The sequence below is a fragment of the Lycium ferocissimum genome, chromosome 11, assembly GCF_029784015.1.
Source record: "Lycium ferocissimum isolate CSIRO_LF1 chromosome 11, AGI_CSIRO_Lferr_CH_V1, whole genome shotgun sequence".
Lineage (NCBI taxonomy): Eukaryota > Viridiplantae > Streptophyta > Magnoliopsida > Solanales > Solanaceae > Lycium > Lycium ferocissimum.
Window position 1 is genome coordinate 9,583,648 of NC_081352.1, and position 26,101 is coordinate 9,609,748.

A 26,101-nucleotide genomic window follows, 5' to 3' on the forward strand; every position below is an offset into this window, starting at 1 on the left:
CTCTATTGTGCTCTACAAAAAGGCTATTGTTCCAACTCTATTCATCAAGCAATTTTCATTATTGTTCCAAGAGTTGAATAGGAATCCTTTTATTATTTTGTTCTTCGATTATTTTCAATTCTTTAATTTGTTGTTTCAATTGTTATTTACAGCTTCAATCACTAAGTCAAAGGTTTTATAATATTTGAATTAATTGTGTTGTTAAAGACCTCTTTCAAACAAATTCAACTTGTTTTCCTAATAAACCAATTTTAGGCTAAACAAGCGCATAATGAGATAACTACAATATATAATCTAGCGCACCAAAAGCTTATTAGGTGCAAATATCACCAGTGCAATTCTGATCTCGACACAGATCAATCTTATGCTTCAACAGCTTGCAGTGTTCATATAACACAGAACATCAGCACAAACACAAGTCATATCTACGCAAGAGGCAAGATACCGAGACTATGCTAAGAATCTCGAGTATAGCAGTTTTAGGTTGATTCACTAAGCATTTAATACTGTGAGCTGTGGCTGGCTAGTAAAGGTCATTGCAAAATTTTCCGTTATTTACATGAATGAATGATGATAACAAGGAAAACAAAAAGACATTTTCAAGAACGATATCCAGAACTCTCCAGCTACTACTGATTCCTCAATAGATGTTGCAAGTATCTTTGAGGAGACAATCTCAAACCACCACTGAAAAGGGAAAAACTAGGTGGCAGAAAGCACTACTTTGCATTAGTGTTCCCATACTTGTGAAAGGGCCATAAGTTTGCAAGCCGCTCTAGAACCGCTGCACTTTTTGAAAAGTAGCCCGAGAATCCTTGAGGGATTGATGGTGGGGGGAAATCTTCAGCCGGCATAGCGAATGGATGAATCATCTTTTCCATATTATCCCATGTAAGGTATGATCCCAGTTCTTGAAGCCTTTCAGGACCCATAACTGGCAGTGTGTGCTCCTGATGCCATGAAGTGGCTTCCTTATCATTTTTCTGCAAGTTAGCATGGAAAGAAAGTAAATCAATCGACTGGAATTCCTGCATTTTCTGAGTTTTGTGCAAAATAATGAATGTGGCAATGATCCATTCGTGTGCTTCTACTACCAGCACTATTCAGAAATTAGACCTTTAACGAACACAGGTTAATTTCACGTGCAGTCGCTAAACTTGCCCACAATAACAACAAAGTCACAAAACTTATTTTTGACACATAATGTAACAGAAGTTTATCCACTATGACAGCACAAAACTATTTTCTTCACATTAAAACTCAAGTGTTTACCCACTATAACAGTTAAGTCACAATACTTTACCTACTATATCCGTAAACTTGCCTTGATGTGTAGGTTTTGTCGTTATTGTGGGTAAATTAAGTGACTTTACAATTATAGTGGCTAACGTTCAGTTACTTTAGTGTGACATAATGTGACTTTACACTCTTATAGTTGATATATTATGTGACCGTAGGCAAAAGTAACTCTAGGGATTTAAAGAGGGTGGACACAACCGTCAGAGAATTATGTTGAGATATCTTGTTAGTTACACTTCTTGAAAGGGATGCGAAATACCTCTAATGATGATAGATCTGCTCCACGGCTGAAAGATATCTCTATGCGGAACCTTTTTGGGTCTTCCAAAGCCAGCTGCATCGAGTAAAGATAGTAAATGAATCCGGTAGACATTTCCCACAGGAGTTTCTCATTGCCAACATAAGAAAAAACAAATCTTGATTACTACTTTGTGCATTTACTTCAAGAAGCCAATAAAGTATTTCCACCTAAACAAGTTTCCTTTTGAACAAAGAGTTTGAATGGGAACATTGGAAGATGTAAAATCTGCTGGAATATACTTATAATCTATTCTAAGTTCTCAAAATAATTCATCTTTGCTCTTGGCTGTATTATATTTTTCCATTGATCCATATACTAAGTCCATAACAATCAAGAACCATACCTGACTTTATACCAACGGAGGAAGCAGGAGGGTCTTATTAAGAAGGTTTTAAAAGTTTTTTGGTAATGGTTCACTGATATGCCGGAAAAGGTTTGGAAAGAACACCTTTATCTTATCGTATATAAATGAAAAAGTTAAACATTATCCTCAGTTCTTATACACCTCACATTCAAAATAACACTTCTTATTTGTGAAACAGAAAGAACAGGAAGAAGAGGCAACCATGCACCATCACCACCTTCTCCAAACACCAAGTAAAGCAGATTTTAAACTTCCAAATTAAATCTAAGTACAAAAGATAGTGATACGCTTCAGTAACTAGTCATACTGTTTCTTTTTTGTTTTTATTTGTGCTTCAGCTAAGGATCACTAAGATGTACCAACCTCTGTGTTCTCAAACATCCTCAATACAATATGACTCATGTAGTCAAGCTCCTTGGTTCTGAACAAGCGATCTAAAGCATTGTCACACACAAGGCCGTCCTCTCCATGAAGAGACTCATCCAGGTTGCAGTAACGAAGAACATTCATCAAGGAATGTATATGTGACTCCTGACAGTCAAACAATTGTAAAACTAGAAAGTAAGACAAGGGAAGATGAGATACGAATTAAAATTAATGGTAATGCTAAAACAGACAAGACAAGACAAAACAAGACAAGCAAAAACCAAATATGCAATAGCACTATAAGAATTAAACAATAATTTTAATCAAAGAAAACTAGCAGAACCTATAATTTAAGGAAGGAAGTACAAAGCTATGGGAGTTTGTAATATAACATAAAGCCAGTTGAAGAAAAAGCAGAAAAAGTTTTGAAGGCACTGTAGTTGGCAGTACCGATACTCAGGTGAAGAGTGAAGACCATTCATGTTTGATCACATAGAAGTTGACATGAGCTTTTCTCCCTGCTAGTTCAGCAGCAAGTGTTTTTATCAGACTTTACAGTCAGAATCAGGTCAAAACCATTTATCTTTGATCTCAAAGTAGTTTATCTGAACTTAGCTCCCCACTATTTTTGTAGAATATCAGTGTATCACCACCATTATTCATGTTTATAGACTGACATACTTCTATTTGTTATACTTTTCTGCTTTTATGTTTTGCCAATTATAGCTAGAAAAATAAGGATGTAGGGTTAGGGGTTAGGAGAAAGAATGGAAGAAAAGCACCGGCAGCAGCTGGCTGCACAATACAGTAGAAATAATTACAAATCTCAATCGCAGGTTTTCACTCACTGATGTAAAGTAAAGGCGTGTCCGCACATGTCTTTCTGGTGTCCTCACATTTGCATACCTGACAAAAGAAAATCAGAAAACATCACGAATAATGTAGAAGTTTAGCAGATTTTCCTTGATTTATGGAGGCATGTATAAATAACCACAAGATGAATACAGATTCAGCAAACTGCTTTATTTATTAATGAAAAAGACCATATACTTTGGATCTAGCCGGTACTTGGTCTCTTTGTCCTCATCATCAACCTGGTCCGTTGATTTTTCACTGGTGAAGCTACCTTTTTTCTTAAGGTCTTGATCGCTCCTATTGTTAGGCTTGGGATGATACTCTGTATCTTCATTCCCCGTCTTATTCGCTGCTGAATCGTGGTCTTGACTAAACTTCAAGTCAGCAACACTTAGAGCTTCTTCCCGAGTATTCCGTAGATCAATCAAAAGTTTACCCAACAACCGGCGAGCAATCTGAAATGTCATAATCTTAGATGATGTATTCAAGTCTCTATGAAGCTTTCATCTACAATAAAGCAAAGATCCTCCTGATATATGATTTAAATGTAATTGAAAGGAACTCCTAAACCATGAAGAGCCAAGACCATATTTAGTGATCCATTGAGAAAACAACCTGCAACACTGTTTCTTTCCTTAAGCACATTTCGGCAGTAGCAGTGGAGAAATATGAGAGAAGATGAATTGATATTCAAATGAATACAAGAGACACCTATTTATAGAGGTCAAACACAAATGATATCTCACCATGGTATTATCTAACTTAACTAACTTAACTCGTCTAATTATCTAACTCTATTACCCTTAGCACACCAACACTTCACTTATAGATGCCCCCTCAAACCCAAAGTGGGAGACAAACTTGAGCTTGCTTATTTTAAGAGCAACAAAAATTGTTGCCTGAATTTTTTGATAATTTGGAATCTCATGGAAAACCTTGGTTGTCCGAATCTCGCCGGGAAGTGATGTCGATGGAACAATGACTGGAAAGTAATGCAGCTCTATCGGAACATCCACAAGGAAGAGACGTGCTGTTGACAGAACCCATATAAAAGTCAAGTAAACGGAATGCAATCAAGTAAGAATGGTATGCAACGCAATGGCCAATATACACCAGTATACAGACGCTCCTGCAGTAGCTTTCATGTGACCCATGAGGAACAGTCACCAGAAATAAGAATATTGCCGCTAGAATAGACGCTCAAAAGAGGGGGAGAAAAGACCAAAACAATAACAGGACAGGCGGCATAAGACATCCAGTTGGCAAATGGAAGCTACTTAAATCTCTAGTCTCTACAAGATCATAGAAGATCACAGAGGCTCCGATATCATGTGAAAAATATGAGAAGATTACTTGTTAGTCTAAATAATAAAAGAGACGCCTATTTAATGGTGTCAAATACATTAAGCATAATATTTGTGCAATTGGGACTATATCAAACTCAATAACTAACTCCTCTAATATTCTTACTTTAACATTCTAACACACTTGACACTTAACTTTCAACAGTTCTCTTCCTTGACCACATGTTGATAGTCCCATGAAGACTGGGGAGGGGCTACACTATGTTAAGTTTTAGCATAATTAGAACAGCATGCAAAAAAGGCATCCACACGTACTTGCCTGCCTTCCTTGCACCAGATCAGTGGTAAACCTCAACACTCTTTTAACTGATGAACCAGATGTTCTAGGTTGTACCGAACACTATTATTTGACTAGAGGCATAGGATTCCGTCTAGGTATACCCTAATAGACGCAGAAGGTAACTCTATAAGCTTTGTCTTTTGAATACCATCCACTTGTTCTTTCACTCTTAAGACTAAATAGTTTTGGTTATCGCTGACAGTTTGTAGAAATACTACACGACATACAGTTGCTCCTGCCCCTTTTCTCAAACATTAGGTAGACAAGAAGTACGTATAAATAATTCTAGCTCACAGAGGAAAAAAGTGAAAAATGCAACTAGCTCTGAAGAAGTTTACCTTTGATCCAATCTTCAGCTTCTGCTTTGGATTGATCCCATACTCATTAGGAATAACACCATCTGCAAGAAGCTGAAATACAAAAGCAGAGTCAAATTTTGTAGAAGTCAGACATGCTTACTCTTAAGTCAACACTGCATAACCTTCATTGTACGATGAGATAGAATTTTCAGATGAATAGATACAGGAAACTAGTAGCCTAAAGATATGTCACTAAATCAACATCACCATTACGGTTATTTGTCACTATTGAAGGAGCTCCAAACGGTATTTTTTGCTCTTTTTTTTCCTGGTTTTTTTTTTTTTTTGGAAGCGGGGGTGTTTGGAGGAGAAGAAGCGAGCTGTTCCTTTCAAGAAAAGCTACTAGCGTTAGTAGTTATTTCTTGTTTGTACCTGTGCAACTTCAAAGAGTTCATCCAAATCCTCTAAATTTAGATGTGAATTGTGCACACGATCATACCTGTGAAAGAATTCAGAAGTACAATCAGAAAATACTAAAACAGACACCCTATGTAACTTACGCTTTTTCAGTGGAATTTTAATGAAGAAAATCGTTCAAGGATTTTGCATTAGGAAAGTGATAAGGTATGTCAGAGAGTTGACTTACTTGCAAGAGTCATAAACATCTGGAATTTGGGTGATATCATAACGACTGTAATTGAACAATGTGTTAGGGAGAATCTAAGCAATAAAAACACCACTTTAATCCAAAAATCAGCAGCACAGATTCAACAGAGCACAATCGCAAACTATCTGTATCCTTAGACAGGTCTGAGCAGCTATAATATATTCAATTATAAAAGAAGTTATACTCAGCTAGAAACAGCTTACTCTTTGCGTTCATTATATAAATCTCTCTCAAGCTTTCTCCAACGTACATACATGAGTAGAAATCCCTCACTGCCACAAGGTAAACCTGCAGCAATTCGATCAACATCTATATTTGTTTTACCAAGTGCTTTAGCTTGATCATAAGGGGGAATCACATCATAGGAACTTGTCTGTGCAAGTTCATCATCTTCATGCTTAGCGAGAAGCTTCACTTGTTCTGTCACCTTCTTAGTCAATTCTACCTGATTGCAAGACAGATTGGAGATAGTGAAATATAGAAAGACGGAAGCAACCAAAAAGAAAGAAGAAACAAGAAAAAAACGAAAGAAAGAATACACCATACAACCCAATCCAAAAGCTTGCAAATTAATTGGGTAGAAATGGGGGCATTGAAAATAAACCATATCACAGAGAAGGAAAGGAAGTAAAGCGGGGGCATAAAAGGGATGAAATTGCAACAATGAGAATAAACAACATGCTGCAAATGCTTGAGGTTGATTTTGTCCAGAAGATTGATCCATCAAGATATTTGTAGATTTTTAGCAAGAAGAAAGGGCTTCTTGTATTTCTGAATAAATACACAATCCATAAGAATGGGTACTTATACATGAGTTCTAAGACTAAATAAGGAAAGACAATATTACATAATCTATTCCTAATCATTTACATCAATACAATATATTCCTAAAATAAAGCTATCAATCTTAATCATCAATATCAAATCAACATCTCAATCTTAATCATTAATGCCAAATCAACACTCCCCTCAAGTTGGTGCAAAGATGTCGCACATGCCCAACTTGCAAACCAAAGGTATGAAAAGTCCGTTTGTCGAGGCCTTTAGTAAACACATCGCCTAGTTGTTTTTCCGATGACACGTGGAATAAACTCAAGACACCACCCGTGACTTTTTCTTTGATGAAGTGTCGATCAATTTCAACGTGCTTTGTTCGATCACGCTCGGATCGGATTTCGAGCTATACCGATCAAGTGCAGCCTTTGTTGTCACAATACAAGGAAAGTTTCCTTTTTTTCAGTACAATCTCAATTCTTCTAGTAACTTTTGTAACCACAAAAGTTCGCAAACACCCCGGGCCATAGCTCTATATTCGCTCCGCACTTGATCTAGCAACTACACTTTGCTTCGCTTCTCCAAGTGACCAAGTTTCCTCCTACGAGTGTACAGTAACCGGATGTAGACCTTCTGTCATCTAAAGATCCAGCCCAATCTGCATCGGTAAAGGCTTCTATTTGGAGGTGACCATGTCTGGAGTAAAGTAGACCTTTTCCTGGAGCAGACTTCAGATACCGCAAAATGTGAAAGACAGCTTGCATATGAGGATCTCGAGGATCACGCATAAACTGACTCACTAGGCTGACTGAAAGGCTATATCTGGTCTAGTGTGAGAGAGATAAATGAGTCTTCCAACCAGCCTCTGATATCTCTCTTTATCAACTGACTTTCCAACTCCGCTTTGTAGTTTGTGATTGCTTTCAATGGGTGATTCGCTGGTTTGCAACCCGTCATAATTGTTTCTTTCAAGAGATCCAGAATATACTTTCTTTGAGAAATAAAGATTCCTCTTTTTGATCTAGCAACTTCAATTCCCAAGAAGTACTGCAATTTTCCTAGATCCTTGATCTCAAATTCCTGTGCCAACAACTTCTTCAATCGGGTCATCTCCTCTTTGTCATCTCCTGTCATTACTATGTCATCAACATAAACTATGAGAAGAGTGAGTTTACCCTTTAAATGTCTTATAAAGAGGGTGTGATCCGCATTGCTTTGTTGGTAACCAAAGGAGATCATTGCTTTATAGAATCTGTCAAACCAAGCTCTAGGAGATTGCTTCAATCCGTACAAGGCTTTCTTCAGTCTGCATACCTTTCCTTGACTTTGTTCAGTACCAAAACCAGGAGGAATCTCCATGTACACCTCTTCTTCTAAGTCTCCATGAAGAAATGCATTCTTCACATCAAACTGTTGCAAGTCCCAGTCAAGATTAGCTGCACAAGATAGAAGAATTCTAATAGTATTCATTTTTGCAACAGGAGCAAATGTCTCTTGATAATCCACTCCATAAGTCGAGTGAATCCTTTAGCCACCAATCTTGCTTTGAACCTTTCAACGGAACCATCAGCCTTTATGTTTTACGGTGAAGACCCATTTGCAACCAACCAACTTCTTGTCTGGTGGTGATGCGACAAGTTCCCAAGTCTCATTCTTTGATAAGGCCTTCATTTCTTCCATCATAGCTTGCTTCCACTTAGAATCTGCAAAAGCTTCCCTCCAATTCTGGGGAATAGACACAGAAGAAATAGACAAGGCAAAGGCTCTATAGGAGGGCGATAAAGAATTATAGGAAACAAAGTTAGATAAAGGGTGTTAAAGAATTGAGCAATAGGCAAATCTAACTCATTAGGAAGTTAGATAACTCATAAAGAAGGTGTTTAGTGCAAGATCCGACTCTATTTCTCCTTGAGTAAGTTATCAAATCAGCCTATCCAAACGCAATAGTCTCCCCTCGAATTCTTTCTCCAATTTCACTTTCTCTTGCGGAGTAGATAGCCTCCCCGTGATAACTCACCGCCATCAATGGCTCTAAGAAGGCTTTCCCTCCTCCATCTTCCAAGCCCGCCAAGTCTGGTGGTACGATGGCTTCTTCTTCGCTCTATTTCTCCTCGAGTAAGTTATCAAACAAAGCCTATCCAAACGCCCAACAGTCTCCCCCTGAATTCTTTCTCCAATTTCACTTTCTCTTATGGCAGTAGTTTCAGTAGTCTCCCCCTGAATTCTTTCTCCAACTTCACTTTCCCTTTTGGCAGTAGTTTCAACAATAGAACTAGGAAAAACCATCTCTTCTTCCTTATAATTCTCCCCCTGAAGAGGTGATGGTGTAGTACTGAAATAGGGCTCAGATTCCCGAAAGGTAACATCCATACTGACAAAGAATCTCCTAGAAGGAGGGTGATAACATTTGTACCCTTTTTGTGTTGGAGAATACCCAATAAAGACACATTTAAGAGCTCTAGGTTCAAGTTTCCCAGAGTTCCTAGCGTGAACAAAGCAAACACACCCAAATATCTTTGGAGGAACAGTATAGTCATTTTTACCCTTTAAAGCTTCTAAAGGACTCCGAAAATTAAGAGTTTTAAGTGGCATTCTATTGATGAGGTAGGCGGTACTAGAATGGCATCCCCTAGTAAGGCTTCGGCAGATTCATGGTAAACAAAAGGGATCTTGCTACTTCTAACAAATGCCTATTTTTTTTTTCAAAGAACCCCATTTTGTGCACTAGTATAAGGACAACTAGTTTGATGGATTATCCCAAAAGACTCAAGTAAGCTCCAAAAGTTTTATCCATGTATTCTCGCCATTGTCGTTCGAAATATCTTTATCTTAGCCTCAACCGAGTACAAATCATCTTATGAAATGACTTAAAACAGGAGAAAACTTCACTTTTGGCTTTTAACAGATATACCCATGTCATTCTAGTGCAACAATCGATAAAAGTAACAAACCATCGACTACTAGACAAAGAAAGTGTTTGAGTAGGACCCGTACATCGAATGAATAGTCGAAAAGGGAATTGTGCTTTTATTGTCACTCGTAGGATAAGAGTTTTTAGTGTGCTTGGCATATTCACATGCATCACAAGACAAAGATTCAAACTCAGTTCTAGAAAATAAACCAGGTATAACTTTTTTAAAGCAAAAAAAGATGGGTGTCCCAACCGTCTATGCCACTGTATTATTTCTCGGTTGACATCCTTATTTCCTACAAAAAAGGCCTGACCAGAGTCTCGAGTTCCATCGATCAAATATAAGCCATCATGCAATCTACCACCGCCAATCTTCTTCCCCGTATGAAGGTCTTCAAAAACACAATAATCCGTGAAAGAATCCGACACTGCGCTTAGTTCTTTGGTGATAGCGCTAACAGATAATAGGTTAATAGGAAAATCAGGCACATGAAGAATGGATGATAAGGTAATATCAGGAGTACAAAAGACTGAACCTGTTCCAGAGACAGGGGTTAGGGAGCCATTGGCTATTCTGACATAATCCCCTTTGGGACTAGGAGAGTAATTTTGAAGGCCTTTAAGAGTCTGTCACGTGTCTATTCGCACCGTAATCAATAATCCAACAATTAAGCCGAGCATTAAAAGCAATACCGACCGCACATAATTGGGGCTAGCAACACTAGAAGAGTCAAGTTTGTTCGAAGACGGCGAAGATGTTGAACTTCATCCCGAGACAAAGTCTCTCCGTAAAATAGTGTCACCCATATTATCCGGATGGAAAGGGTTAGAATAGGCCTACGACCCGAGAACTGGAAAAAAAAAATTCCAAAAAAAAATCGCCGGAAAGTTGGTCGCCACGCCGAATCCTAATTCGGTGATCTAAAAAAATCAAAACCGATAGAGATAGGCTCAGAATGTTCCAAGACCCCAACAAAGAAAAATAATCCAGATTTTTGTGCGGACAGCCACAAAGAGAGAGAAAAACTCGACCTCTTTGATAAAACACGGAACCCTAGTGCTGCGAGGGAGAAAACTCACCTCAAAAAGGCAACAATGGCTCTGATACCATGTAGATTTTTAGCAAGAAGAAAGGGCTTCTTGTATTTCTGAATAAATATACAATCCATAAGAATGGGTACTTATACATGAGTTCTAAGACTAAATAAGGAAAGACAATATTACATAATCTATTCCTAATCATTTACATCAATACAATATATTCCTAAAATAAAGCTATCAATCTTAATCATCAATATCAAATCAACATCTCAATCTTAATCATTAATGCCAAATCAACAATATTCAAATTACGGCTTACCAACTTAGGCAGAAGTTCAGATGTATTAGATGGGAGTCCAGCTCCATCAACCATCCAAGGCTTCTCCGATGATCCACTAGTCTTTGATCCAGAAGTAATTATTTCATTCAACCTCTCCTGGAAATAGAACAAGGGCAAAGGTTATCATAACCACCAGAAAACTTGTAAGAATTCTAAGTCCTAAAGATACTGACATTGGGAGCAATATGCTGGAAGATTTACCGCTATCTATGACTTGCATTAAACTATCGAGTAATTTCCAAAAGCTAAAAGGAGGCGCGGACATTCGATAAAAAACTCCGTCAATGTACCTTATTTCTGGTATTAGACCATCAAATTTCAAAGGTTCTCATAGTCTTCAAATGCATCACGATTACAATAGGCTAAAGAAAATATTTGCAGCACAGACGCTGGGTTTCAATGTAATCTTCCATTTACACAAAGTCAGCTGTGTACTTGACCTTACGACTTATTTTTCGTAGAATATAGGTGGTAAGGTCAATTACACAGCTAACTTAAGTAGAATATGATCACACTCTTTGACAACAATTTCATGTTATCATAGGAAAGGGAAAACTCAGTAGCCAGCTTTATTTGAATATGATCATAGCATGTAAAAGATTGTCAAAAAAGTTGAGCTCAAGTGATCACTAATTTAAGCTTTCACTGGAGCCTGTGGTTACTGGTTAGATCATTTGAACTCCTCACTAGTAAAATCCACATCAGAATAGACGTATCCTCGAACACTACAAGAACTATGGATGAACTAGATAAATATCTTCAAATATAACTAACAAACTTATAGTACAATGCAAAGAAGAGAACAACCTTAGCTTCTTTTATCTCCACACTGGCATTGGCAAGTCCATCCAGCATAGATGAGTCCTTGCTAACCAGTGATACCTACAAGTGAAGAAGCAAAGATATAGTTCATTTAATCTCAATTGCGAATTCAATACAAGAAGCAAAGCTTTGAAAAATGGATACAGACCAGGATAGGTGTCAATTGTCCTTCCAAGTCAAGTAGACCTTTGGCAAAGGCAGCGGCAGACATCTACCAATTTATGTACAACGCAAACTCAAGGATTAATGGAAACAAAATAGATTGAGATATAAGTTTTGGCCAATATACGAGTTGAATAAAACATAGAGAACTCGTATGAGATAAGTTGACATACCAAAGAGTTACATGGACAAAGAATAGGAGAACAAAGAGGAAAACAGTCAACACTTAACAATATTAAATATTTATTAACTATGAAGAAGAGAAAAGAAGCAAACCTGCACACGACCCTCATCTGAGCTGTATATCTTTAAGTCATGACGATATGTACTATGGAGGCGAAGTAGGCCTGTACCTTCACCTGTGGTTCAAAGCGGAGGGACTAGTAAATGCAATGATCATTCCTCTCACCCCTTCCCACCCAAAAAAAAAAAAAAGAAAAACACACGCACACAAAACACAAGTTATCCGACTAACCAAAAAGTTAAAAAAAAAAAAATGGTTCTCTGTCAAAAATCGTTAATCATCTGCACCTGAATAGCTTCGACACAGCATTTTCAAAAAATAACAAGGGAAGTATAATTTATAGTTTGCTGATGCTCTTCAAGTTCTTATAGTGAAGTTTTTATTTTTTAATAAGGGGTTTAAGTAGGATGTATTTTATCTGAAACTTTCCAAATCTCATGTCAGAAAACATTATCAAAACGATGACATTACACGACTTCAGAGCAAAAATTTGGGAAGTCAATGCGAGATGTGAAAGTAGTCCAGCCAAACCTGGATATATGTTATTACGAAAGTATCTTCCAAGCTCTTCAGCCTGCCGAGAAATTTCAAAAAACAAGAAGAAAAGTTAAAGTTATTCCCCGCATAACAGAAGGAAACATTTAAATAATTATTCGTGCGTAAAGGAACCTGCTTTCTTCCAGCATGAGTGAGAACACCTCCATATTTTAGAACCATAAGAGCTTCAATAGGTCTTTCTTCTTCTCCTTCACCATTAGATTTGGGAACTTTAACCCACTGTAGTGGCTTCAGCTGAACTTTTCTATAGATCCCAGAAAAATGTCCCCCCTGCAAACCAACATATATCTTAACAATTGGTAAGAACTGAGCACTTGATAGCATATCAATTTTGAACAAGGTAGCCCTGCTTGGATTCTTATTCTATAATTTTCTGGAGAACACGTCACAGCAATAGAAAAGACATAACTGAAATAGTACTTCCTTTTACTGTTTGCCCTATTCTTTGGTACTGATCAATTATTCTGTTGTATGGCATGTAAGCCCAAAAGCAAAGTAGAAGACATGCAGGAATTAAAGTAAAAAAAATTACTTCCAAAACAATTTATAATCTGGAATGTGACCTTTAACATAACGTAGATATCTCAGAAAATAAAATGAATTAAAAGCAAAATATATTAGACCTTATCGTCAAGTTATTACGAAGTTCCTTTCCATTCTTTTAAGAAAAGAAAATGAAAATAATTTGCATTACAACATATATTAACAATGATACTATGCCATGCTAAATGTATAGGGCAAGAAAATAGAGTCGACCTCCTCGAGAACTGCTTTAACTTGTCGTAGTTTCTCAGCATGCTCAGAATCTTCTGCTTCACTATCACTTCCCCTACCAGGTCTATAGAAAAGAGTGAGCAACAAATACAGATTGGCCTTTTCCAATTAGTAAATAACAATCATTTTTAGTTCTTTGCATGTTACAGCATTTTTTATTTATAAGAATGGAAGAGACTGAATAGAATGAGGACAGAACTAGAAAAATTTGACAAGTTAATAGTGTAATGCATCAGATAGCGTATTCCAACATACAAGGCAAGCAACTCTATTAGTCTCAACCAATTTATTGTTTTACTCTTTCCTTTTCTTTAGTCTTCTTGTGGGAACAGGGGTTCACAGGACCAGTTCAAGAAAGGTGAATGATGACAATTATATTTAGAACACTTCCTCTCTAGTTTTCAGAACAGTGAAAGCAACAACGCACTAGCATCAGTATGAGATACAGACTGAACCCAAAAACAACAAATTCAACAATTACCCAGAGTATGCTGTACTGTGAATAAATTTACACAAACAAGATTGTTCCCTTTGTATATCATTATACCTGTAGTACAAAAATGCACAATCCTGGAACAAACAGAAGCTTTACAACATGATATATTCCAATAATTGGTTGAAAAGAATGAGTTAAACAATGATCAACAATAATGTGTAGCACAAGTTCAGACTAAGAGTTGAAATAAAGTCCTTCAAAGTGAGGTAGGGCCAAAAGAAGAACACTCCGATAAGTTCAAGATTTTATCCACGGAACTTTTGAAATAGTATAATAGCAAAAACTTTAATGAGTAAAGATTTCATGAGCAAACATAATCAATTTGACTTTCAGTGTCTCCCTCCTCCTATTTAATCATGAAATGTGTGCAACAGTATACTAAGGTATCACTAACCTATGAATGTCTTTTGTTTGAATGAATACTAACCTACTTTTTTAAACTCTGACTATCATCTCTAAAACTTTAAGCGTGGATGATAATCAGTATAAACATTTATTAATAATTTATTTTAATTGATCTCAGCACAAACGTTGTACATCTTTTAAAGTCAAAATCTATCAGGTTGATAGTCTTCATAATTACTCTTATATTTATTGTGTCACCTCAGCTAATTTTGTGAAACATGCAGATACTAGCCTTGTTTGGGGATGAAGATCAACACAGAAGCAGTAGCGAAAGATGAGTAAATTAATATGATGGAGCTTCTATTAAATGACAATAAGTTTTACTTACCTAGTACGTGGTACTAGAGCTCTGGTTGCATCCAAAAGATCTTGCAGTTGCACAGCACTCTTAAGCTTTGTCTGCAGCACATTGGATAGTAAATAAATACTGATACTCTAAAACATGGGGAATATAATTAAAAAGCAAATAGGATAACAAAAAGCAAGGAAGCACCTCAGATCTAGGTTTACCCCCATTATATTTTAACATCAAATTTAAGAGCTTTTCCTCAGTGACCTTGAACTTCACTTTCTGTTTTGGAGTTCTATCACCGCTGCTCAAATTGAGAATGATTAAGGAGGATAATAAAAGTATTTTGGACACAAAGGCAATGAAGCAAACAGGTACTTCTTACTGCCGAATAATTGCAATTACACATCGTAGCTCCTCTGATTGTCCAAATGTCCCAATAAGCCCACTTCCTTGACGTGTTAGTCCCTCTGAAGGCTGAACCGGTTCATTGACCTTCCATGGTAAAGTTGGTGGTATTGTGGATGAAAGATGTGGAGCTTTTGCATCTAGAAACATCTTCCTCAACACACACGCCGCATCATCATAGTACCTGTACTCAGACATCATACCAATAACTCTTGTTTAGAACCAAGAAACAGTAATGCGCACACAGATGATGACACTAGTGCTACCGCTGCTGCTGTTACTAATAGTATTAACTGTACTTGATGATAGTAATGATAAAGTTAATACTGGAAACACGACCATCAATATTTAAAAAGTCAAAACAAATATGTTAACTTAAAACTCGTGTTGATGTGACAGACTCTCTTAATACATAGGTTAGGTTCAAATTTTTTTTTTCTTTTACCTGTTTTGGGTGTCACTTATCCTACTTAGTACTGATCATTATTGCACTCTATGTGCTAGGAGCCCCTATGACTTTCATTATGTGAAAGTAGATGAAGCCTCATTTGCTGGGATTATGATTTCTCTTGAAGAAAATTTAAAAATCTGTTATATTACAAATGTACAGGATTAATATCTCTATGGGGCTTAATCTATCTTGAAGGCTCAGATTTAAGAGGAAGTAGACGAGTCCAGTTCAACTGATTATTTTCACCTTTTCTTAAGCAGTGTTATCCCCATAAAGGCATATCTTTATATAACCCCTCCCAATCATTGGTTTCTCCCTTCCATTAAGCAAGAGCTTCCCTTTTACTTTCTCCATTTTCTTTTTCTGCCAATTTGGGCATAAGATACATGTTCCAAGACTATTATTTTGTATTACAAGCTGATAGAGCAATGCTGAAAAGTGAAAACAGTTAATACACTGGACAGGAGTCTCATTTACTTTCTTGTTGATGAAGAACATGAAGCATTGTAAAAATTACTTGTAAGAGTTCTTCACAAAGCTCCAGCCGTTCACATCACAAACATAAGAGCGCCCCTCACAACGCAATAGATCAAAGCCACAAACCTAAACAAAAGGAAGAGAAAATGTCATCCTTTTCTTTGCCGAGGCACATGTAGCAACAAGGTCATCAATGTACTTTACGACACCATCAAACAAAAATTGTCGGCATAGTATGCCTCAGCTTAGAGGTCTGGGAAACAAGTATTCATGTATTCCTAACGTATTTCTGAAGAATCTAAACAGCGACTAGGAAATCAGTCAAGTTATTGTCTTTTCGCTGGGGTGAGGGAGAGGGACTAGCATCATCTATCTTTTGCAGTTGGATGATTCTGCACAAGCCACAAAGGTTCCACGAACAGTAGAGAGAACTAGAGCAAAGTTTTAGAGATAGAATATATCCACGACATAAACATGAAGACAAGCTGGGAAGTATCTAATAAACAGATGGCATATTGAAGAGGATAATGCTGCCACAACTATACCAGCAGGGAAAACAGAGAGAGAGAGAAGGCACTGAAATAATACTATAAAAAGCAAAAGATGAGGTAAACACCTAAAATAGTTGCAACAGCTTCCACCATGCTAATTAAGATCAACAGAACTTCATATTTCCAAAAGTTGTAGACAAATATTGCAAGACTTAAGTGACTTACTGCTTGCCTAAAAGCTATGCAAACTTCTCTTGCCATTTGCTTCTCTGAAGGGGTTAATAGAACAGGATATCTGACCTGCAAAATGAAGCAACCTTGAACGTTTAGCCAAATATAAGCACATATCAGCTGCTAGAGGAAAAGATCCATAAAAAATTTTAAAAAAAAAAAAAAAAACAAGGGCAGCCCGGTGCACAAAGCGTCCTGCATTAGCAGGTTCCGTGGAAGAGCCGCACCCCAAGCCAGAGGAAAAGATTAATTTGACAAATTTACTTATATGTGAAGGAGTTTTTAATGGGACATAATAAGTTTGTCTCATGTGCCTTGTATATGAGGTGGTCTCCCGCATCAGTAAGTTTTTAATTTATCAAAATTAATTCTGCCTCCTAAGTCAATTGCACAGAGCGATTTAACCCACACAGTAAAGACAAAGATGATATCACCATTATTTTCCTTTTCTTATCTTTCTTCTTTGACTATATGCCTCAGGATATGACAGAAAAGGAAAGGGACAAAGGGCGGACTTCAAAGATAAGTTGAAGAGATTACTAAATAAGTTGAAGAGATTACTAACTTCTTTTCCATCAGGATTTCTCATTACAACTCCATCAACAACAGGAGATTTCCTTGCCTCTGCATGTGCATATTCGGGGCCAACAGTATACACCTACATAAATTTAGTAAAAAAAGGATCAAGGACATGAGCGCAAAACGAGCAAAGTTATATATATTTCAGACACCATGCAAAAGGATTGTTTACAATAAAGATCGCTTATGAGTCCAACAGGTAAAAGAATGGGAAGCTAAGATCTAGATGGAAAAAGTTGCTAGCTCCTGCTATAAATATATGAGGTGTGGCTTTCTCTCTTTTTACCTTTTCTTTTTGGGGGCTGTGTGGGTTGGTAAGAAGCGATAGGCAAGAACATGTCTAAGGAAACATGGAAATTTTGAAAAGTAACGATCTCCATGATGGACGCTCCCGGAGGCAATTAATGGACTTGCATTTACCTGTCCACAAGTTTTCTTTGGTTTGACATTTAACTAATATCTCTCTTTCCCTCCCTCCCGCTCTTCTTAGTTTGCATACAAAGTAGATATTAATGAATGACTCCAAAACGAGAAGAGAAAGATGCAACTCAATATACCACTAATAGCGCCCAAAAGACTTAACTTCCTTGCTCCACCAATCTCTTCAGAATATCTAAGCCAAAAGTACCACTCAAGTTCTTAAAAATTAGTCTTTTCACTACTCTATTCTCCTACTTTAGCACATCTTTAAACCTTATTTCACTCTAAACTTTTTACAATGTTTAATGTTTGTCTTCTTCTCAAAATAATTTTTTTAACGTTTAGAATTAATGAAAAGCTAACAATGCTTATTAAACATATACAGGGATCAAGTGTGCCACAATTTCAAGTATTGATAAAGTATTGTTAACTGATAATCATCCCAGTCATGTATTACATCAATGTTTAATGTACACTTTCTCCTCACCACATCTATTATCTAACCGAAAATTTTCAAAATCTGGGCCCACTGACATCTTTATGCCAGACATATGTTATACCTGAGATATGCTACCCACCAGAAAAAGAAAACCAAGTTTAATTGCCAATTACAGTTAAGCTCATTCACTCATAGATACCAAAGTATAAACTTATAAACCTTAACATCTGTTCCTCCTGTAGGCATGAATTCCTCATATATGTAGGATCCTTCACGTCTCACTCTTCTAACATCTGGATGGAACTCACTTGAGCGGTTACCAACCTGAAAGAAAAGAAAGAAGTTAAAGAACATCGATCCAAATTGCATATACAACATACTATCAAATTTATCGTCAAATATAAATCCAACAAACAGACATGAATTATGTTGGAGGAAAAGATATATGGATGACTTAATAAGAGAAGGTTCAATTGTTAAAAGTCGCAATGCTTTTGAAAGATATGAATCCTGATATTATAGATAAGCAACTGACGTGAGATGCTCGCTGCAGGTTTAACACATTTTTCTCTTATACTTTCCAGTATAAAGGAATGTCACAAGTAGATACCTAGAAAAAACTGGCCAGAAGTCTATGAAGACCAAGGAGAAGTGTTACAATAATATGCAGCAATTGATAGAGGATTGACAGTTCAAGAAGAGGAACTTGACAGCTGGAGATGCTCGAGCAGTTAGAAGTTGTTCCAGATGTTAGTTAATATTCAAAAGTTAGTTACAAGTTCATATTGTTAGTTACAGTTAGTTACAGTGAAAGGTGTAGTTTGTTTCAATTGTAATCAATTGGTTGAGTAGTAGATCACATGACTGATCTATAAATACCTTGTAACAATGTACAAATCTTCATTCGTGATAATAAAAATCTCTCTTCTCTCTATACATTTCTTTAGCTAGCTTTCTTCTCGGATTAAATTCCTGAACTTGCTACTGCATTTCTTCGAGTGAATTTCCTAGATTTGCTTATTCATTTGATTATTAATCGATGGCATTACAATTTATGCATCAAGAAGCAGGAAACTGAAATAAGTCTCTTGACTATCACAATGAAAGTAATGAAAAATCCATCTTTTTGAGTATCTTCATTGATGTAGGACAAAAAATTTAAGGAACATATCAAATCCTTCTCGAGAATGATTGCCCTGGCAATGTACAATGAAATTGAGGTTATAACTGCAAAGCAGACAAATGCACCTCTTTTCGAGTAAAATTCTAAATCTCTCCTTGAAAATTTTAGATTTAAATTAATTGCATCCAAGCCTCAGCTAAAGACAACTAACTGAACCAGCACAGATCATTAAGATCATCCTCAAAACCCAGTAGGAGTTTCCATGCAGGAGAGTGGTTGATTAAGTACAATAACATTTGCGGCAAAGTCACAAGCAGAGCACATGCAGTCTCAGACACAAAAAGAAGCTGGCCAAATCAGACTTGTCTGCAAAAGCAATTTCAAAGTTCTGCTCAAACAATGTCATTTTAAAATTGTACCTTTCGGAACAATTCCTTCATTCCGCTGCCTGCTGAACTAGGGTAATATATCATTATTCTGTGATCATCACCTACTCAAACAATGAGAGACTGAATAAGCCAGTGTAAATGGTGTTTGCATAATATCAGAAATGCAGCAGATTCAAAAGCAAATTCATTTTTCTTTTAAATGGATTCAAAAGCATATTCTAACAGTTAGAAAAACCTGCACTCTAATAGCAGTCATAAGATACAAGTAATAAACCTGAGGTCTAAGCTCAAATCCAACTAAATTTTTAAAACTCCATTTAGCAGTTACAACCTAATATGGTACGCTTTTGGCTTCTCATCAAAGCCAAACTTAGCCAAGAGCCATAAATGTATACCCCACTGTTTTGATACCATCAGGGTGTTTTTTTTTTTTTTTTTTTTTTTTTTTTTGGGGTAAAGGCTATCAGGGGGGTTATTTATTTACAAGAATATGAGTCTTGCCTTTTGATCTATTGCAGTCTATTGAAGCCATATATTGCAGTTGTAATGCAAATAATATATTAACTAATTGAACAGAGGGGCGAATCACCGGTCGATCTATCTATCCGTATATAGATATATGATCTAGCATGCCCATTTGTGAAATAAAAAAGAAAATTCTATTTCCCCCCACCCCACTCCATGTATGAATAAAGTGCGAAAGGGGGAGTAGTAATAAGTCATATAGAATCAATGGATTCATGATAAAGTAAAATCCCTCGATGACATATTTTATCACAATTAATATTTTTTGGCTGATAGACGGATCATTTGGTATATAGTTCATTTGTTGGTAGCTTGGAGGATTAAAAGCATGACTCTTGCTTTCCAATTGGCTGTTTTTTCATTAATTGCTACTTCATTAATCTTATTGATTAGCGTACCCGAATAAAACAAGAGCACATAATTATAAAGTCCTCACAAAGATGGGAAGGCAGGAAAACTCACCATCAACAGGCTTTTCCACAAAAGGTTTCGCAAAGCGATTCCCGTGAACTTCAACATAGTCATCTTCTTCCTCGAAATAATCCAGTTGTTGATAAGGCACTTCTCTATTAACGCAAGCATATCTTGGAACCGGGATTCCAAACATCTCAAGATGCTGAAATCCCACAAATCAAACCAAAAATGAAAAGTGTCTAAATTATTTCCTGGTTTTATGGAGATGCAAAAGAAAGAAGACACTGATTTTCTACAAGGTTAGTTTTTACGTTAATAAGCCCCTGACAGAAGGGAGGGGTTCCCAACAGGATGATGAATGATAAGCAACTATTTCTTTCTTTGGACAAAAGGTCTAGAGTGGAGAACCCGGTAAGATTTTTTGACTACAATTGAACTTGAAGTTTGAATAACACTATTTAAAGTAGAAGTTGGAAGAAAGCTTGGGTTGACATTACTTGGAAGAGCCTACTAATCCTGTTAACCAATTAAATATCATTCCTACATCTCCTTGTTCTGTTTTCTTCTTTTTTCTTGTAAGTCATTTCTATGCTTCCTTGTTATATGGAAAAAGATCAAAGGGACACTCATGGTTTTGCAGAAGATTCTAGCAGATACTATGTGCTGATTTTTTCTTTTTTCATGTTACAATGAAATTGGTCCAAATAGAGGAAGTGAATAATAAAGAATCTCATAGGCGACCCAAATTTTTGAGGCGTTGTTGTGTTGTACTAGACAGTTGAATATATCAAAAAAATTAATCAACATATTCACAAATTCTTACAGGATTGTTTTAAATCTGGTACATATCTTGATAGGAAGCTCCAATCACAAGTCGTAGATTTTCTACTTTTTGGTACACTTTGTATATGGGAGATTTTCCTATTATTGAGAAAATTATTTACCTTACCAAAAAAGGAGTTTCAATCAGAAACCAGCTACAGAAACAGGAAGAAAATATATATTTTCTTAGAACAAAAGTGAATTGGAAAACTGATCTTTCTGAAGTTAATGGTGCAACTACTAATAATACGGAGATTATAACTACTCAGAACCAGTGATCATGCTGACATTGGCCAAACCCTACACTAGTCCTCAATAATGTCGAAGCACGATCATCTTATATCTTGAACAGATCATTCAAACTTATACGGCAAACATGTTGTGGAGGATGAAGGGGTAAATACATAATACATAACTTTAAGTTTCTAACAGCGCTATGGATGTAAGCCAGCAGCGAATGTACTTGTACTGCTGAACCTTTAAAAAAAAAAAATGAAATGTTCACAACTAAAAATGGCACATTACGCAAATACAATTCTGAGTCTTCAGCCAGAAAACTCGCTGAAGAAGTGGACGGCAGAGAATTACGATCTGGTCAGAAAGTTATTGTAATTCATTTCTACTTTAGGAACCCAATCTGTTATGACGCAGGACTATGCCCATTTCCCTCTAATATAATTACTTCATAGGGCGTCATATTGCTAAGAAGTATGTGACTAACCTTCAGACAGACAACTAAAACCAGCATAGCAATCATTTGGTGCCGGGTTTTATTGATATATACTCTTAATTAGAAAATACTTCGAGATGGACTAGTCAAGGCCAATTAAATCCTCAAGAAAATAGGCTGCTTCCCCTTTTCCTTGGGCCTGAACATCAAGAAAAACAAAAACTTAACAGGTACGAACCTCATATACTTTTCTGCGATCATGAAGAAGGTGTTGGGGCTCCAATTCATTCACAAGGAAAGGCCTAAGACAGAGGAGCATATATATCATCGTAACAATGTCGAAAATAGTAATGGCAGAGTTAAAAGAAATGTTTACAGCTTTTTTTCAATAATTTGACTGGAGTTTTAAGAGAAGAGAGGAATACACTTTGGATCTGCACATACAAGTGCTATATGCCCAGACAGTAGTTATCATCATTACGATGCCAAAACTTCAAGTACTTATGGGGTAGCTGTAAGTAATTCTAGATTTCCAACCATGACAAAAGAAAGAGCTAGTTCAGAAGGAAAGTCGCCAAAAGATATACAGTGAGGAAAACCTAAGGACAGACACAATGCATCGTCATGGAACAGAAGGAAGAAGGAGAGGGAGAGAGAGAAAGAGGAAGCACAAATAACATCAATCCTGTATCTGGAAAGATAAAAGCAACAAGATTCACATCTTCTATTTGCAGTCACTAGTTTTCACGAACGTTAAAAATCTGCCACCAAACTGTTGCACCTTGCCGAAAACAAAAATCTTCCCAAATCTTTTTCACACAGAGTAAATGAATAACTCAATCACAAACAACCAAAAAAGTTTCACGCTGCATAATATGCTTTATCAAAGTTGACACGCCGAGAGAAAAAGACATTAACAGTTGCGTATGACATCAGAAAACTCTAAGCTTGTTGTTTCGATGTCTGAAAAAACAATTTCTTATGATTTTGTATACACCTTTAATCATAGGTATGACTTTTGAACGCATCGTGAAAGCATAATAAAAGGGTTTCATCCACTTACTTTCTCAACGCAGCATATTGTTCAACCTTCTCCAAAGGATATCCACTGGAATGGAAGGCAATCAAACAATCGCATAACGGCCAGCTGCAAACATGATATATTCACCAAATTAAGACTGTGTAGAGTATATAGTGAAAAGAATGTCTCTCAGTTACATGTAAGATCAAAATATATAAAACCGAAGGTCGAAGAGATTACAAAGACAAACTGTTCTTTAAAAAATATTAAATGCATGTTTCATGAAACAATAATATTATGTAAATTGAAGTAGTACACTATAAATTGAAGTCAGAATTGATCCTAGAATAAGTACCTCTCAATAGGATCCTCGAGAATAACTTTGTCCCCAAAATGCACGACCTGCAAGGTCATACATCTTATCAAAAAGTGAATCAACGCTAACAAATAAACAACAAAAACCAGCAAAATTAGTACAACAAGTTGATTAGTGCAGAATTTGCATACTTCCTTTCATAGACATAAATAAATAAAATTGTCCCATAGCTACCTCTCTAACAACATAAGTTTAGAAAGAATGGTTCACATAATTTAACATGGTAACATAGCAAGGTGGAGATCTTTAGTTCAAATCTCACTATCATCCAAAGGCGGAGCTAGAATTTGAAGCTTATGCGTTTTAGATTCTAATTTTTTTAAGTTATTGGTTTCTAAATAACTCCCTTCATCCATTATTAGTTGTCATGTTTCGCTTCTCAAGAGTCAATTTGACTCATTTTCGAAGCAAAATTGAATTAGATCAACTCATATTTTATCATTAAAATTAAAATATTAAAAAATTATTCAAAAAACACTACTAATTGCAACTATTCTCATGTCAATTTGATGAAAATATATATTTTAAAAAATTTGGTCAAAGTTTACATAGTTTGACTCTCTAAAAGCTAAACATGACAACTAACATATTCAATGAATTTTTAAGACAAATACTGAGTTTGAACCAAAACTACTTGGTTCGATCGAATCCATTGCCAACACTCTCCCTCTGCCCCTGCTATCACCACTAGACAGAAATATTTCCACATGCTTGGTCCAAGAAAAATAATCCGGCATGCACGTGACGGATATGTATGGTAGATATATATAAATAAATAAAAGCGTCCCGATCAAATAAATAGCCTAAATGCTTTGATGAGAATGTTAGTCAATTCAACGAACCCGCTGACAGAATATTCTGCTTTACACAGACAAAACAAATTAAATTAAAAAGGTGACAGGATAGTGAATGAATTACCTCAAATTCGCCAAATGACTGTAACCTATCAAGAATCTGTCCCATGGGAGCGGAAAATACCTAAAAATTGATAATCAACAAAGTGAAAAAAAATATCATTACGCGTGAATATATAGTTTCTGATAATGCTAATAAAAAGTTACAGTGGTATTAATGGTGCATGTTGTGGGCGAGAAACAAATTAAGGAATAGAACCTCGGGGCCGCATTTCACCTTCTTTTCCATTACACAAACACCTATCCTTATCTTCTTCTCCAATTCCATCTTTCTCTCTCTCCTTCACTCTTTTTTCTTTTGTTTTTAACTTTTTATATGAATCAGAGCGACAGAGGAATTAATCTCAGGAGATCATGGCCACTCTGCCACTTATAATACCTATCGCGTATTTAAGTTGTCCGCAAAGAATTTACTGTTGTTCGAGGGGATTCCAAAATGCTTTCCAGTCTCACTTTTCACTTTTCTAAACTCAAAAAGGAAACAATGAAAAGTTATATACATTCCATGTACGAAAAGCACACGTAATAGAAGTGACTGGACAAAAAAGGGAAATAAATACAAACAGAATAGTAAAGGAAATATAGATATAACCATAAACAGTTGGTAGAGATGCAAGAATCCCGGAAGTTAAAAACGGAAATGAGAAACAATCACGATATTTGCTACTTTTATTAGAGCTGAAGCTAATAGGTACATCATGGATGGATGGAGTCACGAGAATGGGAACAGAACTGTGGGACTGAAAGCCTGATTGACACGCGTACCTTTCAAACAAACACTTCTGCTGTCCAAAAGGATTGTCGTCAAAATTTGGATATAGAATTTTTTATTGGTAAAATTTCTCAAATGACTATCTTATTGTAGCTTCCTACCATTTGTAACTATCCTTTTTAATATTACAATTCGTAGCTAAAAATCAGCTGATTTGTGTATGTTTTCGGATGTATTTCTTGTCAGCAAATACATGAGCATACGGTAAATAAGGGAACAGCTTCCTTTATTTTAGCCTCTAAACGTGGTGATATTAAATGCGAATTCAATATATTTTTTAACTTCCTTTCCACATAATTAGCTGTAATATCCCCTTACCTTAAACGATTCTCTTCTTCCATTCATTGTTCAACAGTCAATAACGTAAAAATTCAAAATTCAAAAATAAATCTTCAACACATCTGAAAATGCAGTAACAAACACGACAATCATCAGGTAATTCGTGCAAAAAGACCGTTTTTGATTTCACAAATTTCGTATATTCAATTTGTATTTAGGTGATTTCAATTGTTTTCTTGGATCATAATGTCAAAGTTGTTTATTTCTTCGATTTTGGTTTTTTTTTTTTTTTTTGATTTAACTGTCTTCATCACTGATATTCGAAAATAATAATGTAATCTTATTGTAAGTATGTTAATGTACATGAATTGTTAGGAATCCAAAAAAAAAAGGATCCAGTTCATATCTTTTATTTTTCTGAAGCTAAAACTAAGTATTTCTGAAGTGTAACAATATGTGTATGTTATATTGAAATATGTTTTCTCTTTTACACGTTCCAATAACTTTTCGAAGTTTTCATCAATAACTTTCCGAAGATCCAGTTCATATCTTTTTTATTCCTGAATCTAAACTATGTATTTCTTTTCTGTAATTCAATATCTAAACCATGTATTTCTGAACAAATGTAATTAAAGTAGTAGCTCTACTATGTATTTTTATAATATCTAAACTATGTATTTTTGCAATCG

The 26,101-nt window shown here is 36.0% G+C and overlaps 1 protein-coding gene across 6 annotated transcripts; it reads right to left on the reverse strand.

Annotated features, from left to right (window-relative positions):
* Positions 1–364: 364 nt before the first annotated feature.
* Positions 365–25,113, reverse strand: LOC132036140 (inositol hexakisphosphate and diphosphoinositol-pentakisphosphate kinase VIP2-like). Of its 6 annotated transcripts, none has more exons than XM_059426392.1 (30): positions 24,561–25,113; positions 24,366–24,425; positions 23,427–23,473; positions 23,114–23,197; positions 22,289–22,352; positions 20,607–20,760; positions 19,650–19,723; positions 18,327–18,431; positions 17,235–17,327; positions 16,664–16,738; positions 15,988–16,073; positions 14,997–15,203; positions 14,816–14,915; positions 14,651–14,721; positions 13,404–13,485; positions 12,759–12,917; positions 12,621–12,663; positions 12,122–12,204; positions 11,832–11,894; positions 11,669–11,743; positions 10,841–10,957; positions 5,999–6,240; positions 5,775–5,819; positions 5,561–5,627; positions 5,168–5,239; positions 3,381–3,640; positions 3,206–3,236; positions 2,328–2,495; positions 1,559–1,633; positions 365–983 (listed from the first exon to the last, which is right to left on the reverse strand). In XM_059426392.1, exons 1-30 carry the CDS (start codon positions 24,627–24,629, stop codon positions 720–722), a joined length of 3,135 nt encoding a protein of 1,044 aa, XP_059282375.1. In that variant the 5' UTR covers positions 24,630–25,113; the 3' UTR covers positions 365–719. The 6 variants fall into 6 exon arrangements, with proteins under 6 accessions (XP_059282375.1, XP_059282374.1, XP_059282371.1 ...); XM_059426391.1 differs by having other exon boundaries at positions 3,179–3,236; positions 19,650–19,720; positions 24,579–25,112; XM_059426388.1 differs by having other exon boundaries at positions 3,179–3,236; positions 24,579–25,112.
* Between the last annotated feature and the right edge of the window lie 988 nt (positions 25,114–26,101).

What these genes read in the sequence shown, in the direction of transcription:
- LOC132036140 (XM_059426386.1), bottom strand. Translation starts at nt 24,629, where the DNA reads ATGGAATTGGAGAAGAAGATAAGGATAGGTGTTTGTGTAATGGAAAAG. An exon ending in TGTGGAAAAGCCTGTTGATG is followed by an intron (nt 19,724 to 20,606) that starts GTGAGTTTTCCT and finishes TCATTGTTTGAG; the next exon opens with TAGGTGATGATCACAGAATA. An exon ending in AGCTGAAGATTGGATCAAAG is followed by an intron (nt 3,641 to 5,167) that starts GTAAACTTCTTC and finishes ATGACATTTCAG; the next exon opens with ATTGCTCGCCGGTTGTTGGG.